The 17,918-nt window shown below is 36.4% G+C and overlaps 1 protein-coding gene across 3 annotated transcripts in view; it reads right to left on the minus strand.

Moving 5' to 3' along the window:
- Positions 1–526: 526 nt before the first annotated feature.
- SLC38A6 (solute carrier family 38 member 6) overlaps positions 527–17,918 on the minus strand; it is a 52,905-nt gene continuing 35,513 nt past the window's right edge. The window contains exons 7-16 of one of the 3 annotated variants that reach the window (XM_019644500.1): positions 17,062–17,144; positions 16,532–16,590; positions 12,057–12,122; positions 11,754–11,807; positions 9,414–9,493; positions 8,959–9,059; positions 3,516–3,640; positions 2,044–2,188; positions 1,842–1,936; positions 527–1,664 (exon numbers count right to left, since the gene is read on the minus strand). In XM_019644500.1, the coding sequence (XP_019500045.1) occupies positions 1,584–1,664; positions 1,842–1,936; positions 2,044–2,188; positions 3,516–3,640; positions 8,959–9,059; positions 9,414–9,493; positions 11,754–11,807; positions 12,057–12,122; positions 16,532–16,590; positions 17,062–17,144 (889 nt within the window). In that variant the 3' untranslated portion in view covers positions 527–1,583. The remainder of the gene's footprint in view (positions 1,665–1,841; positions 1,937–2,043; positions 2,189–3,515; positions 3,641–8,958; positions 9,060–9,413; positions 9,494–11,753; positions 11,808–12,056; positions 12,123–16,531; positions 16,591–17,061; positions 17,145–17,918) is intronic. The other 2 variants (XM_019644483.1, XM_019644492.1) reach the window with 2 other exon arrangements.

A 17,918-nucleotide genomic window follows, 5' to 3' on the forward strand; every position in this document is an offset into this window, starting at 1 on the left:
GTTTTAGTGACAAACAAGAAAGCTCAGAGAACTTTCAAATCCACAGACGGTCATCACAGCTCGACCTCAAAATGAACAACAGAGAAAAAGCACAAAAGTTTCTTCGACAGGATTTGGAGGCAGGGCAAAACACCAAATGGAATAATCCCACAGTTTTGTTATTAGTGATGGATGCTGACAACATTAACCCACAGGCTAAGATTCAATTTTGTATATAAGCTTAACACATTGATTTCTTAAAAAACAAACAAAAGACTGACTCAGTATATTTAATAACATTGAAAACTTCTGCTCTGTGAAAGACACTGTTAAGAGAATGAAAAGACAAGCCACAGATGGGGATAAAAATCTTTGCAAAACACATTATCTGATAAAGTACTCGTACAAAGAATGCTTAAAACTCAACAATGAGAAAACAACCCAATGTTTATAAATGGGCAAAAGATCTGAACCTCACCAAAGAAAATACACAGACGGCAAATAAGCATATGAAAAGATGCTCAACATCATAAGTCATAAGAAAATACAAAGTAAAACAACAATGAGATACAAATACACACCCATTAGAATGGCGAAAATCCAAAACACTGACAAGACCAAATGCCAGTGAGGATGCGGACCAACAGGAACTCTCATTCATTGCTGGTGGAATGCAAAACGGTGCAGCCACTTTGGAAGACAGTTTGGCAGTTTCTTACAAGACTAAACATATTCTTGCCATATGATGCAGTAATTGTGTTCTTTGGTATTAACCCAAATAAGCGAAAACTTACTTCCACACAAAAACATGCACACAAATGTTTATAGCAGCTTTATTCAAAACTGCCAAAATTTGGAAGCAACCAAGAGGTCCCTCAACAGTTGAATGGAAAAGCCAACTGTGGTACATCCCAGACAATGGAATATTATTCAGTAATAAAAAGAAATGAGCCATCAAGTCATGGAAAGACATGGAGGAAACTCACGTGCATATTGCTAAGTGAAAGAATCCAATCTGAAAGTTAGATAATATACGTATGATTCCAACTATATGATATTCTGGAAAAGGCTCATCGTTTTAACAAAGACAGTAAAAAGGTTAGTGATTGCCAATGCTTTCATCAAGAGTGAACCCTAATGTAAACTATGGACTTTAGTTAAGAATAATGTATCAATATTGGCTCAGCAAGTACAATGAATGAACCACACTAATTCAAGATGTTACTAATATGGGAAACTCTGCTGTGTTGGGGGTGAAGGTATCTATGAGAACTCTGTGCTTTCTGCTCAATATTTCTGTAAACATTAAAACTACCATAAAAAATACAGTCTATTAATTTAAAAAACCAATAGGCCCACAAATAAACAAACAAAAGACTGACCTAATATATTTAAGAGCACTTTGAGTTTGTTTCTTATTTTTATTAAAACTACTATGAGCCCACTTTCTTCTACCCACTCCTGTTTTGTTCCACTTTTCTGTTAATTATGTCTACAAAAATGTTAACCCATTATACAGAGGATTCATCCAAGGTCTTCCAGAGTTATTCCTTTTTGCATACGGAGGTAAATTATTCTTCATAAGAAGTGGGAAAATATATCTTTCATTTATTAATCCAATTAAAAATGATGAGTGCTAAACTAAAATTACCAACCAAAATTCCAAAGATGAGCAAAACAAAAGCCTGTGGAAATAAGGAAAAAGATAAAGAAAAATTAGAGTATTTTTTAAACCTCCACCCTGTCCAATAATTATGTAATAGTTCAAAATACATTAACTTTCTTGATGTCGATAAAATAATAAAAAGACAAATTATTCTTGAAATAGGATCCTTAAAAGAAACAAACAAAAACCAACCTACCCCAAGCTTTTTCCATGAGAGAAAATCCTCTCTGCTAAGTTTAAGATAAAATAGCCCTGGGAACACAAAAATCAAACACGTTGATGTACTGGAACCTGTAAGTGGGAGGGAAAAAAACAGGATTATTGCCAGATTCAGGTGTGAGGCTGGATGAAAATTTTATCCATTTTATTATATGGATTTTTTGAAACAGAAAACTTACCAACTACACCAAATACATTCCTAATGTCAGGAACATATATTGCAAGTAAAACAATGATAACATTGAGTGCTAACGTGATAAAAAAATGGTGAATCCATGAGAATGGACAACTGGAGAAAAACATCATCATTAAAGCTTTCCTTGCCTGTATAAAATAAAGAAAAACAGATTTAAGCAAAAGAAGTGTCAAAGCCAAAACACTCACATAGGGAAACACATGTATAGTATAGTAACCATATATATATATATATATATATATTACACACACACACACATATATATATATATATATATATATATATATATATATATATATATATAAGATTTTACTGGGGAATTGGGGAGGGAACAGTGTTGGGGAACTGGGGAAGGCGAACATTGCAGTAACCATATTTTTGTCCTCTAAGCCATTTAGATTCCAAAAGTATAATAAACTATTATCATAAAGTGTTTATTATACATGAACTAAGAAACGTATATTTCTGTGTGAGCTTCATAAAATTATTTTGCTTGAATTCTTGAAAAAAACCTTTCACATGAAATTTCTTTAGGTTGCATAATTTTCAAAATTATCAACAATAACACTGTGTGGTGAAATCTCAGAGCATCGTTTTCATTAAATTCAACAGATAGAAGAACAAAAGGTGGAAAACAGAAAAAGAAATCTTGCTATGAGAAAGAAATGCCATTTACTGTTTTATTTTATATTATCTGTTTCCCAGCATGTATATATGAAAACCAGTTCATGACACTTCCCACTGCTAAGGCGGGCAGCAGGCGGTCACGTCCCACAAATGTTTACCCAGCCCCCGCTGCACTCCTGGCATTGCAGTCTGCACAGGGAGGAGGCAAAAAATCTCCAAGGCCCAGTTCTTAAGGAACTCACTGTTTAGGAATTCAAGACATCCATGCAGAAGCATTTATACCCAAAGCCTTTGTTTCCATTTTCTTAGAAATTCTTAAGATTCTTACAGATGGCAACTAAATGCAGAAAGAAGATCCGTTTATCCCCTTCAATTATAATTCTAGAGCAAATAAAATATTTTGACTAAGATGAAACTAGAATGTCTATGTAAAAACAAATTTACAATCCACCAGGAAGAGCATATTTTTGCTGACTTTACTTTTTCCTCTTCATGCACATTCTTTTTGAAAACGGAATACAGAATTAAAGGGGGGAAAAAAAATTCCCCAAACTTGGGAAGAACTAAAGTCTCTAAGTTGGAAACAATGCTGTGGGAAAGCGTAAATCTAAACTAAATCTCAGAAGGCACAAATTAGCTGAGTGGCTCACTGTTATTTCTGTGCTTTCATGGGGCCATATGCAAGTATGGGGTCTTTGATCAATTACTTGACAAATGAATAAGATACACAAGACTAAACGTGATTCAAACATTCTCGTCTGCAAAGAATTAGTGTTGCCACATTAGGGAGCTGCTACACTAAGCAACAAAGCCTTTAAGAGTACTTACAGGGAAGTGGATTAAAGGGACTGTCAAAAGCACAGCAAACAGTATGCACAGCTTCACAGTCATGACAACAACATCATGTGGCAAGTATTTACTATAACCTTGTAGTAGATCTGACGCCACTTCGTCTGTAAATGTAAAAAAATAACAAGGATCACATTATAAACTACTGAGATGTCAATAACAGCAAAATCATTTTCCTTTGCACACATGGATCTTAACAGATTTTGGATTCCCAGGACCCAATCGATCTCAGGCCTTTTTGCTATCCTATGAAACACAGAGACATTAGTTAGACACCTTCTTGAAATGTACAATCTTTTCTTTTAATGAACCTAGAAATCAGCACATAGGCAGAATCTCTAAATTATGAATATATATATATATATATATCCATAATTATATATCCATATCCATATATATTATATATATAATATATATATATATAATATATATGTATCTTTAGAACTTTTCCATAATCTGAAAGTTTTGTCAAGTGCTTTTGCGTGTACTAGTACTGAATTGGGTCCATATGATAACAACATAAGATAGGTAGCTAGGCTAAAAACTATTAACTAACTTGCCCAAGACGACACCACACAGGCACAGCTGGCAGAGCTGTACACCCCAGTGTTTTTGGTGCCAAAGACAATACCTTTTCCTTAATACCACAATGTTTTCTAGACTCTCACAGTTGTGTGCATGTTACCTGCTTCATTGACAGTTCATCTGTGAATTCATCTTTCATGAAAGAGAGTGCAGTTTGAGGGAAATGGCTTGCTGAGCAGGCCAGTGTGGAATCAGTGACAGAATCTGTACACGCGGGCCACGCTCTGCTCCATGGCATTCTTCCAGGCTCGCAATGTCTTCCTCACCCCAAGCCAGACAAGGGGTACGAAGAGTGAGGGTATTCAAGAACATTCCATACCACTGCCTTGTAGGGAAAGATCAGTTTTACTTAAAATAGAACGGTGCTATTTGAATTTGAGAGCAGGCATTTTGGAAAAGATGCTTTGGAGGAAATAAAAAACAATTCAAACACACCTCCATTTTCAAGGATCTTCAAATTTAAAGGGGAGATGAGATGAATGCACACATATAATAGTGTATAAACACAGATACACACATAAGTGGCAGAAGAAACTCTAAATAAAGAGCTATGGTGATTCTGAACAGGGAGAGAAAACTATGGCTTTGGGTGAGAAAGAAGGAAATCCAGGAAGGCTAGGGAAGAGACATTGTGACCTAGTGAGCAACAGGATGGCAGAAGTACTTGAATTCTGGGAGCACAAAGACTAACGTTCAAATTCCACTAATTATAGCAATTTAACTTTTGAGTCTCTCAATTCTTACATCTGTAAAACGGAAACAATAATATGTTGATCTCTACAGCTACTGAGAGCATTTAATGAGCTAATGTATGTGTGCTGACATGGAAAGATGTGGGGAAGACATTCTCTCTAGGAGCAAGGAGCCAGCACCAGCAGAAGCCCTGAAGTAGTGGAGGGAATAGCCCAGGAGTACTAACTAAACAGAGTGTGCTGCAGTGTAAAGAGTAGTGGGTGGTAAGGCTGGAAATGCATTAAGACCCAGCAGGGGAACGCTTTATAAGGCTTGGACTCAATCCGGTAGGCCAGAGAGATGCAACGGCTTATGAAGAATAGTGTATTACGATTTGACCTAAGCAGGAGGACAGACTGGAAGAAAAAGAGACCCAAAACTGGGGTAACACTTAGAAGCCCATTGTCACAATCACTGAGAATCTGAATTACACTAGAGATCATGGAAATGGGAAAGTAATTGTCTAAAAAATTGTCAAAGACGTACTTTACACAACGTGGGACAACAGTAGTCTAAGCAGATTAAAGCTGGATTCTATTCCCAAATCTGTGAGATACTTGGGAGTTTTGGAGAAATATGGCAAACTATTTTATTTCCACTTTCTGAACCATAAAAGTGAGCTATTAACACTTATTGCTTAACAACCTCATAGACTTTTAAAATGGTCTTACTATTATGGAACATTTTGGCACTGGCCTAGCTCACCAGAGGAACATTTTTCATTCCTCACCACATAATGCTTGAACATCGGCAATCAGAGCCAGTATTAGTAATCTAGGTATATGCTTATAGGTCACTTTAACCTGACAACATTTAAGTATTAACTAATCCTTGGGATGAAAGGACCCCAAGCAGCTCCAGAAGCTGGAAGAATTAGATTTATTATATATTCAAAATATGTGACACACCCACTTTCAACTTTCCCAGGATTAAAACCTTTCTTCTGACCCAGTGAGCTCTGGGTTCTTAGCTGAGTCTTAACATATGTAAGGAATAGAGTACAAATCTCTGCAAATCTCAGTAAGGACCCGACGATGATTTCTGCAAGTTGTATCTGCTATGGAAGTCAGGAGGCTGTCCTGTTTAATACACATTACAAACTGGGTATGAAGTTTATAAAGATTACCACAGAGCAGCGGAAAGATCATTGAATGAGTATTCAGGAGACCTGCTGTTAACTGTGGGACAGACTAGTTCTCCTCTATGGGCTTCAGTTGCTCATCTGTAAAATGAGTTGAAGACCTTAACTTGTGACAGTCCTTTGGAATAAGGTCTCAGGCTCAATTAGCAATTTCTTTCCATAAGGATGAGAACCTACTGTTGTCCCAGTAAGGAATACACCATAATAGATTTCCCCTAGTTATGATTAAAACCCCAGAAGAGAACCATTATGAACAGCAAATCGATATCTGAATCGTCTTCTGTCTTTGAATAAGAAATTTCTTTCTTCTCTCTCTCTCTCTCTCTCTCTCTCTCTCTCTCTCTCTCACACACACACACACACACACACACACACACNCGCGCGCGCGCGCGCACACACCTACCTACCATGTGATTTTTCTTGGCTGTGTATTTCTGAAGAATTTGCATTGGTAGAGAAGGATTAAGTCAGAGACAACAACAGCTTTACTTGATAACCAGGAAAATCCCTGTGTAGGAAACATTACATTTACAGGATGAAATTGTTTAGCCTTTGTGTTCAAGCAATGATTGATGATAGATGATAGATAGATAGATAGATAGATAGATAGATAGATAGATACAGGGATATGCATGGAGCTTAAGAGAGTCAGCTTTTTCTAAAAGCTCACTTTGACAAAAACTTGGAATGAGGAACTCTTGTTTCTAATTCCTGAGGAGGCAGCAGAGTAATAATGGCATTGACTTTGGAGAGAGTCAGAATTGGATTCAAATCCCAGCTTATACATTAGCTGCAGGTGTCTGGCCAAATTACTCAACCTATGTGAACCTATGCTTGTAGAGTTGTCATAGGATTAAGCTAGGCGGTATATACCAATACCTAGCACTTACATAATAAATGTTAGCTTAGTAAATGTATTAGCATCTATCGGTCCTCCACTTCCCTTTCCATCTAAGCTTTCTTACACTTCCACACAGCTCCTAAGCATCTTATGGTAATGTATGTAACTATTTCCCAGCTATCCTGGAGAGCCATAGGTCATTTGAGGTTCCCTCCAGATAGCTCTATGTATCTATAGGGAGGTGGAGGAGGTCCATTTTTTGAACTTTTTCCTCTATGTTTAGGATCCCTAAATATAATACTATTTGGGCCAGGTGATAATTTTAATTTAGAAAAATATACAGCTATGCTGCTATACTAAGTTTTTGCTGAATCTCAATGCAGACCCCAGTATCTTATTAATATAACACAGCCTTACTGAGCTCAAGTCTGTACAAACACTAACAAACCAAACAACCAAAAATAGAGCTTTGTATTTCAAGAATTTTGTTTCGTTAGCGATGATCAAAAAGCTTAACGACCTGTTTTAATTTTCTCTGTAGTGCATCCAGCAGGGTACCATGCTCATGTTGGAAATAATGCTTTTCCTGATGGCATACACAGAACTCTATCACTCTTATCCTACATCTTATAAAAGTGCAGAGCCCATTTGGATTAATGAGTAGCCTTTGAAATAATACAGAGATAGCAAGAAAAGGTCTATATAGAGCAATTATAATTTTCTCACACATGGAAAACTCCAAGATAATACTCACAACATATACCAAGCAGTTGCCATATTTAATTTAAATTTTGTTGAAGACAGTAAGAAAAGTGATGAAAAACAGAGCACCTGTAATTCTGAAATAATTACAATAATAATGATAATAATAATAATAATAATAATAACACACTATCAGCAGTAGCTCTCCTTTGTGGAAGGCAGCTGTAATAGGCATTTTATATATAACTCATTTCCTCCTCAATACAATTCTGTACCATTACCCCTGTGTTATAGATTAGGAGATGAAGATACTACAAGGTGAAGTATCCTGTTCAAGGTCATATAGCTAATTAGAGCACAGTAGTTATTTAAACCATATTTGTTGGCTTTCAAAATCCATACTCTTTCTACCAGGCTAGGAAAGATAGCTGTGCAAGGAAATATTGTCCAAAACTAGTCAGATGTGGACAAACTCTGAGAGATACGCAAAGTGCCATTATAAGTCATCATGGACGTCTACAACCTGAAACATGTATATAAGGCTATTAACTGTGAGATCAGAGTGGTAACAGCTAACTATCACCAAAATAATAACAGCCATTTCCTTAGAGAGTTGTCATCAAAGCGTTCATAAACTGAAAGGGTATTCAAGAATTTGAGAAATGGAGTGTAATGTGTTATAATGTGTTTGTTTGCAAATTAAACAAGTACACTTGGAAATGAAACAAGAGAGCTTACAGTTTTTTTTCTTGTTCTAGACTTTTAAGTTTTACTTTTTCTTGGGGTTCTTATCAGAAAAAAAACAACACATACCAAGCAGGCAATTTTTCAAAAAATTAAAGAAACATTTACTTTTACTTTATGAATTTAAAAGAATCCTTTAAAAAATTAAGGAGAAATGTCATGGTGCATCACAGAGCGCACACTGCTGAATTGTGTGAATTAAGTCTGAAGGCAGAGCTCCGCCATTTAAGTGTACAACTACAGTCCAGTGTAAAACCCTTTCCTTTCTCAACTTGTTCTTTAGCAATTACGATGACTAATTCTCCCAACCTCCCAAACCTGCTGAACTAGAATCTAATATATCAAAAATAAGATTTATTCTGGAATATTTTAAAAAATAAAATCATTATTGCACATTTTTTCTTATAGAAAGACATCAATGTCCCTCATCCTGACATTTTCGTCAGGTGTTTAAGAACATTTTCACATAAAGTTGTTAATCTTGAACTTGATATACCTTCCTAAGAGAAAGAAAATCAGTTCTTTAGGCCCACAGAGCCACCACAGTGTTGCAGTGAATTCTGGCAGCCTGAACAAATTAACTTACTAATGAAAGGCAGAAACAAAGTCCATAATCAAGTGTGAGATCAGCTACAGAACAATTCATTTTGTCATCTATAATTAAATAACATACTTACCATAAAAAGTGAGGTACCCAACGAGTGCCGATATAAAATAAATGAGAAAACTTAAAGCAATTGCTATATTGGTTACATTCTGCATTCTTTTCTTTGAAGGGCTAAAAGACAAAAATGGAAAAAGTGGAAATCAGTGATCTGAATTATATCTATGGAAACAAATATTTCCCAAGCTTATCAAGAGGCTTCCTTAATCATTCAAGACCTATTTCATTAATAACTATACACTAGAATTCCTGATCTGAAATTACTGCACGAAGATCACGCTTCCAGGAAACAGTCTCAACTTGGACTGAACTAACTCTCGGGTGTTTTGTTTTATTTTAAATTAACATTTAGAATCGAGTGATGGGAGGGAAGAATTCATGAAGGAGACAGACTGCCATCCAATCTGAAAGTCCAAGAAGTAAAAAACATACTTAACACATTTAAAATATTCCAGGATTCTATAGTACCTTTGAAGTTCACAGTAGATGGGCAATATGGAGGTATGGCAGAGAAATAAAAAAGCCATGGTTGGTATAGCATAAACACTCTGAAAAAAAATTTTAAGATAAAATTATTAAATGCTACTTTGTTGAAACCATTACTTTATTGACAATAAGTTCAGTTCTTTAAAAAAAGTCAATTTGGTTAAATTTATTTCATTTTTTATAAATCACCTCTATAAAATAGGTGTTTTTTTTAAGAGATTTTACTGGGGAATTGGGGAGGGGAACAGCGTTGGGGAATCGGGGAAGGGGAACAGACAAGTTGCTGTCCTTTGGTTCTTCAGTCTAGTCATGGAGGATGTCGCTTCACTAGCCCATGTTGGTATTATCATTGCGTTCTTCCTGGCTGAGACAGTCGGTCGCTGGCCATTGGACGGCCGCTCACGGCAGCTCTCGCCAGCTGCCAGCTGCTCACACTGGCTACCAGCCACTCATGGAAGCTCACAGCAGCCCACTGCAGCCCTGCTGCAGGCTACGCCATCGCCGGCCACTCACGGCAGCCCAGCTCCAGGTCGAGCTGTTGTTCACCATCTTAGCTGTAGAGGGCGCAGCGTCATCGGCCCTCATGTGGAATCTGAACCGGCGGCCCTGCTGCTCAGAGCTTGTGCTCCCAAGCCAACTCTCAACCAACTGAGCCACTCAGCCGACCCATTTATTTATTTATTTATTTTAAAGAGAGACACAATTAGGGTGCAAATGTTTTCCTTGACAGATGGATTGCCTGTACCAGTCAGATATTTCTTGGCTGGTGTCTACACCATGTTACTTTTACTATAATCACTGCTGCTTCTATATTTGGGTAAAATGGAAACAATTTAGGTGAGATAAATAATATTTAGTTAAGATTCAAAATAATAACATCTTAGAAAAAACTGTACTGTAATTCTCAGTCTTGCCTAATGTATGCATTAGGAAACTTAAAAAAACTTCTTATTACCCTAAGCAGCAATAATCATTAGTGCTTTTGAACCAACTCAATCCAAGAGAATATCACCAATTGAATCTAAGGGAATACTGAAAATATTAATCACATCCTTAGAACCTTTAAGCTAGGGTCTTTCAATTGGAATGAACATGATTTTTATTCTAGACTGACAAACTCTTAGTGATCCACTGCAATACACAACCATAGTGTTTTGTTTTTTTTAATCAGAATACTTAAGAGCCAGAGGTAGCTACAAGGCAAACAAAAGTTACTATGTAAATGAAAATACTGTCTTTACAAAATGGATGGTGATGATTTACTTTCTTTTTTCTACTCTAAAAAAATTTCCCCTAACTTTAGGCTCTTCAGCAAAAGAAGTTCCAGATGACTGAAGACCTATCTTGGGATATAATGCCTCCTAAAATATCTGAAGGGAACTGGGAGGAAGGAAAGCTGTGGTGTTTCCTGAGGTTGGATTAAGGGAATGAGAGTTTAATTCACAAACTCTCTTTCATATATTGCTCAATTTCCTGGCTTGTCAATTACTCGACCTAGATTTTGTAAGGCACACAGAGGCCCTTAGCATGTAAAAGATGTGGTAACCTCCCTTGTGGGACCAAGGAGGCATTTCTCCACACTAACATGCTACAGTAATAGTGCTGCATGTGAGTGGAGGGGAGTCTAGTGTCTGGATTCTAGTATTCTGCTTTTCAGCAGAATCAAAAAGTGTAGATTGAAGGAACTTGCAGCAAAAGGGAAGACATCCAGCTCTTCTACAACGACAGAGATCACACAGATCACAGTTCCCATCTCCACTGCTGAAGCTCAGGGGTTCGCTCTTGCCGGCATTTCCAGAATCTGAGGTCTCTCAGAAGGGGCAAGGGAACGTGGCCTTCGAGTCTCCGCTCCAGGCATCATAAATTTCAATTTTGGAACGTTGGCCAGAAGACCTACTGGAAGGGCTCAAATGCTGGTCCAGTGATGAGGCTGTGTAGCTACAGACCGAGGTTCTCCTCACAAGGGAGGAGTTTTTGATATAATTGGCTATTTAGCTTTACAAGTCCAGAGGGCAATAGGAAGTCTGTATCCACAGAGGACCTTATTGGCCAGACCAGACATTTGGTAAATCTGTTCTTTTAGGCAGTGGCCCATTTAAAACAGGCTCCATTTAAAGGCATGCCAAAAAAAAGGTGGCTGTTTCATAATAGGCCACCCTGTGTTAAATAATATTATTCTTCTGGTAGGCAACCCTATACTTAGCACTTTCATGAAAATTAATTAGTTACAGGTACAAAGACCTAAGAGACCCTGTTACACAAATCTCTTAAAACTTGAAATGTGAAAAACCAACCAAAAGTATCTGTTAATAACTTACACACCTCTTTGGAGAAATGAAAGAGCTTTGGTTTACAATCATCTGTAGCATTTGAAATCTGTTTAAGAGGATTGAGGGGAAAAAGAGAAACCAACAGTCATTAAAAGTCAGAATACATCAACAAACATGATGAGTTTATTATTCCTAGGCTTTCAAATGAAAATATTTCAAAACAAAGTTCCAAAATGCAATAGTCATTACTTTTCCATTTATTGTGGGGAAAATTATTATTAGTCTTACTTATTTTTTTTTCTTTTTAGCTTAAACTAAAAAAGGAAGAAACTGAAAAGAAAATATAAACTATTACCTGGAAGTATTGCTCTTTACAACTTAATGTCAGAGGACAAGGAATGGACCATTTTTTAACTATTATCTGTAAGAATAAATCAAATCAGCATTCAGATTTTTCTTATAAAATTCATGACAAAAAAATTGATTTAAAATAGGTCAGCATTATTTCAATTAATCTAGCACCCTGCGAAATCATATGTGAGCTAACAGGCCATTCTCTGCTCAGATAATTTTCCCTAGTTAGGAAGGGGTCCCTAAGGCGGGTTAGGAGGGGTGCTGCATATCTGGTTAGAGGGGAGCTCTCCCATTAAAGACAGAGTACTCTCACGTCAACTTTCAAAACCCCAAGAGCATCAAGGCATTAAAAAAAAAAAAAGTGCAACTCAAAATAGAAACACAATGTTTTTAGTGACAATGGTACAAGAATATGGTTATTTGTGGACCTGGCATCAGTAGCAGACAGAGAAATATTAATAGCCATTTTGGAAATGGCCACAGGCAGAAATAACTAGAGACCTTATCCAAAGGGTGAGCGCAGAGATTTCTGATATATAAGTATTATCCTTCCTTGCTTTGTTCAGACTTCTATTGCTTTCAGCAAATGTGGATAAAACTGGTTAAGAATAAGAACACATAGCTAGGGAACTCCTGCTGTTAAAAATAATTTTTTTTTAAATTAAGAGAAATCCAGGGGGATGCTATTTCCCAGAAATAATCATGAAAATGAAAATGTTTCAGGATTTTACTCTTAATTATGGCCATCCTGTTCCTAGACCTATAGTTGTGGTTGTGTCAACATCACCATTGTTGTGGCTGTTTCAGGGCACATAATTACTCTGTAAATATTTGCTCCAGGCTAAATCCCAGCATACAAAGGGGCAGGGGAGAATAAAGGAAGCATTTGTCCTTTGCAGGAGACCAATAAGTAAATACTGTCCCTATTCCTATTTGGAATTTATCTAGTTTTGGATTTAAACTAATTCAACCAAGATTTTATACAGTGATAAAACAAATCTAAGGAAAACATATACTTTTAGGATTAAGTTAATGAGTGAACTAAAGAATGACTCTTAATTAAAACCCTCACCAAGGGGTTGGGGAGAAGAATTATAAGGAAAAACTAGGCAAATTGCGTGGACATTTCTAAATAAGTTTTCAATATGCAATAAAACTAAATGGTCAACTTACCAAGAGGAAAGAAAAAGAATCAAAAGTAATAATGTCATCTTTTTTTTTTCTGATATGTTTTAAAAAATTTTAAAAAAGGATGAGGATGGGGTAGGGTAGAAGCTAGAGAAGCAACGCCGTGTTACTGGTCTCTCCCTTCAGCCCTGCTCCAAGTTCAGAGTCTCACATTTCTCCCTTCCTAACAATGGTGGTGGTGGCAGCAACAGCCATTTATTGAGCACTTGTTGTGTACCAGGTACTGTGATGAGGTCGTTATGTGAGCGACCTCATTTATTTTATCAGCTGTTATTACTAGGCTTGCAAATCAAAATATTTCAAAACATTGCTCTAAAATGCAATATAATCACTATTTTTCATTAATTAGAAAATAAAATTAGCAACTGATTTTATATTAATATAAAACTCAGTTGCTACAGCTAATTTCTCTGCAAAGATACCTCCCAACCCCAAGCCTGCACGGTGGATTGGGGTGGATAGAAGTGATCTCCTATAAAGCAGAAGTACAGAACAGGAATGGAGGTACCCCACGACAAAGAGGAACCGGGAGTCCTAGCTCAGGGTGAAGATAGAACATGGGGAGACGATAACTCCAGGGGTCATTTGCATAAAAGGCCCCGCCTTCCCTCAGCTCCCAGCTTTCCCATCTTTCAATGCTCAGCTCGTTTTATTTCCTTCCACATCCTTCTTGTCTCAGCTCTCAGCAATCCTTCTCTCCTCTCAACTCTTGCAATTTTTTTCTGAAGCAAATAAATCAATACTTAACTATGTATTGCCTATATTGTTCTCTTATTTTTTTCCTAATAAATTTATCTTATCTCCCCTATTAGGTTGACAGATCCTTAAGAGTAGTGTCCAGGTTAAATTCCTATAACTCTAATGCCTAGCATAGTGCTCAGTAAAAGGAAAACTTCTGCCTAAAATCCATTCAAATGGTTCTCTATTTTGGTTACTGACTTATTCAAGCATTACTCAGAATACTAATCTGTACTCAAGATAGAATTTTTGGAAAGAATGGAAATACATTTGTGTTCTAAAATGGACCAAAAAAGGTAAATCCATCTGGTTGCCATCATTCTGAGCCACTGCTAAAATAAAATTTATTTTTCAAACTTTAGATCTTACAGAGGGGGCAAAAATTTACGTTAAAATATTTTTATGCAAAATGAGGATCTGGAACAACGGATAAGAACATAGGTTTTGATTTGCATTATTTGTGGAGTGTAATTTAAGAAAATAATACTTTTCTGGATTAAAAAAAAATGTTATACAGATTTACAAACACATACTGACAAAACAATCCATGAAAAAAAAAGGCATCTTTCAAGGAGAATCTGGGTGAATATATCCATGTGTCCTTCCCCAACTACTATGTATTTCAAAACCTAATACTTAGAGACTCTAAAATAAATATGCCAATTAAAAAGAGCATTAAAAAAAGTGTATGGTGTCTCTTCAATGTCCCATTGAGGACCAAATTTAAATTGTGCTCACAGGTAAATATCTGAGCAGGTTTGTAAAGAATTACAAAAAATGCAGAAAAAGGGTATTATTTCCATATGACTGCTACAGCAGAAACCTGCATCAAATTAGAGTATCTGCAATGACAGAAATAAATACTGTGAAAACTATGTACAATAGGCATATCATATCAATACCTTTCACCTGCTTCAAACTATTGGCTATAAAAACCAAATTACTCCTACCTGTGCAATGCTTGCATGGCTAATTACCTGTGAGGAAAAAATTCAGTGTTATCTACACTGACTTTCTTTAACATCCATATGTTCATTTGCATACACAGGCCACTTCTAACATGTAGATGCTTCTCAACAATCAAATTATAATGAAGATATCTGTTGTTTCCCTCTTCATTGTGGGGGTTAAAAAGTGAATGTTCATGGATGTTAACTAAACTTACTGTGGTAATCACTTCACAATATATGTAAAGCAAGTCATGCTGTACACCTTAAACTTACACAGTCAGCGCTGTATGTCAATTATATCTCAATAAAGTTGAAAGAAAAAATCTGAAGAAAGTGTATGTTCAATTCAGTTACTTGTAAGATACAAGTCAGACAATTTGAGGGGGGGAGGGCAATGATTTTAATGTTGATAAATTCAACAAATGATTAAATGTAAACACTGTTAAGTATTTTAGTTTCAAAAGCGTTCATCAAAGTATAACTATTTCTGTTCACTAAAACCACTGTCATGTCCACTCCACTTAAATAATCTAAGTTGTTTTATCCTTTTATCCCAGATAGTTTGCATAATAAGTTAAATACATCCTAGATTGTTTTGACAGCACAGAAACCTGGCTATATAACATAGTTTAACTACTGATGTGCTATCTTGCGCTTTTGGGTGACATTTTTCTTTTATTTCTCATTAACAAGGGAGCATTTAATCAAGCTTATAATTTTAAGAGTTTAATTAAGCCATTGAGATATGCATCTTTTTGGCAAGTTTAAAATGTTTAATCCTACCTTATTTAGGTTTGACACATACTACAGAATAAATTATGCAAAGAAGAAAATGATTTTTTCAAACTTTCACACAGATACTATCTTTGGGATGTTAAAATCTGTTTTAGAAGAATTAAAATGAGAAATTCAAACTGTCTTTTATCATTATATGTTATAAATATTGTTACAAATGTTTAAATAAATTAATGTTACCATCTGGTATTTTTCCTATGTTATCAAAATAAGCTAATTTTAAAAATAAGAAAAAATATTCCACATGTGAAGAAAAATATTTCTTTGCAATTTTCTTTTTATGAGAACTTATCTATGATGAATAAACCGGACCGGACAGAATTCAGGCACCTCACTTCCTAGTAGATCTTAACTGTTAAACCCCAGAAGCTCTGGTTTCATTAATGGAACAAAATTTCAAAATTAAGATGACTAGTATCAAACTGATTTTACAATTAAAACCAGCCTGATTCTCATGCTTGACTACCCCTACACACATTCACACACCGTATTGTACAGAAATAAAGTGACGCACAGCCTACACAAAGAATTATACTCCATCTAAGGTTTTAATAGAATTGGTGTGCCTTCCTCTCTAGTTAACCACAAGAGATACTGAATTTGAAATACTGCTCTAACTAAGCCTCTTCAAAATAGATAAAATGAAGGAAGTAATTTTGTGGAATAAAAGTGCTTTTAATAACACATTGAAATAAAATGGGATACCTCCCCAAAACAAAACAGAGCTAAAAGAAAAAAAAAGACATTAACACAATGAGTTCAATTTTAGTGAGGAGATAAGCAATACACTATATTTTAAACTTACCACAAGAGCAAAGAACACCATAAAGAAAAATGATAAACTACTTGTGCAGCCAAGAAAGCCTGTAAAATAACAGTAAAATAAAAAGCAATTTATAAGGAAAATGATCCCAGCGTACAGCTAAAGCTATACATCTTGGGCATGTTTTCTATTACAGTGCTTGGTATCTGGGGCTTAGGGCTGAGAATAACAACATTCCAACTATCTGTCACAGATCATTTATGTAGCTCTGTACAGCAGAATTGAAACTGGCTTACCACTAATGGTACACTGTAAGGAAAGGCTGCTCTTTAATGTTCCGCTGTAAAGATTTTATTTTAGTGGGGCAGACAAAATACTACTGCACACCAAGCAATAGGTTAACTAGACAGGGCTGAATGAAGGCCGAACCACCTAAAATAAGTCCAAGTTGAAAGTTATGCACACCCACCACCCTTCTGCTAAAAATGTGGTACCATGAACTTTCAAAGCCCCTTAATATTATCTTCCTTCTTTCTTTTAAACAAATAATGTCCTTTTCTATAAAGACTTACCTATTTTAGGAAGAAGTGCAAGAGGGAACACAATGACAACACAAACGATTATTAGTAGTGTTTGTCCATCAAGATACCAAGACCTATTAGGAAAAAAAAAAGTTCTATTTTAGGCATAGGACTCCAGTGTTTGTGTACATGTACACATACACACACACACGTGTACACACACACACACACACACACACACACACACACACTAAGAAAAGCCCATTTCCTTTTGCTAAAATATGTTTGTGTAAGCCTATATACTCTTATTAATGAATTTACATGTAAGAAATGTATTAAAACAATGAGATGCCATTGTTCAACTACCAAATTAGCAAATATTTAAAAATAAGATAATAGTCAATGTCGGTGAGGAGTGATGAGATGTCCACAAAACTGGTGAAAGTAAAAACTGTGTATATTGCCTTTCTGAAAAGCGATTTGAGAAAAGATATTGTGAGCCTTCAAATATTTAACACTTACAGAAGACCATTAAAATAAGGAAACAATCGGGGCTGGCCGAGTGGCGCGATGGTTAAGAGCTGGCTTGGGACGCCAGAGGGCCCCGGTTCGGATCCCACATATGAGGGCCAGTGACACTGCCCTCCACAGCTAAGATGCTGAACAACAGCTCAACCTGGAGCTGGGCTGCCATGAGTCGCCGGCGATGGCGTAGGCTGCAGCCCCTGTGGCAGTGGGTTGCCATGGGCTACCGTATGTAGCCAGCAGCCAGCGTGAGCAGCCAGCAGCCGCAGTGAGCGGCCGTCCAGAAGCCGGCGACTGATCTGCCTCATCCGGGAAGAGCGCAATGATGGTGCCAACTTGGGCCAGTGAAGCAAGTCCTCCACAACTAGACTGAAGAACAAAAC

Source organism: Hipposideros armiger, unplaced genomic scaffold (genome assembly GCF_001890085.2).
Source record: "Hipposideros armiger isolate ML-2016 unplaced genomic scaffold, ASM189008v1 scaffold_5, whole genome shotgun sequence".
Taxonomy (NCBI): Eukaryota; Metazoa; Chordata; class Mammalia; order Chiroptera; family Hipposideridae; genus Hipposideros; species Hipposideros armiger.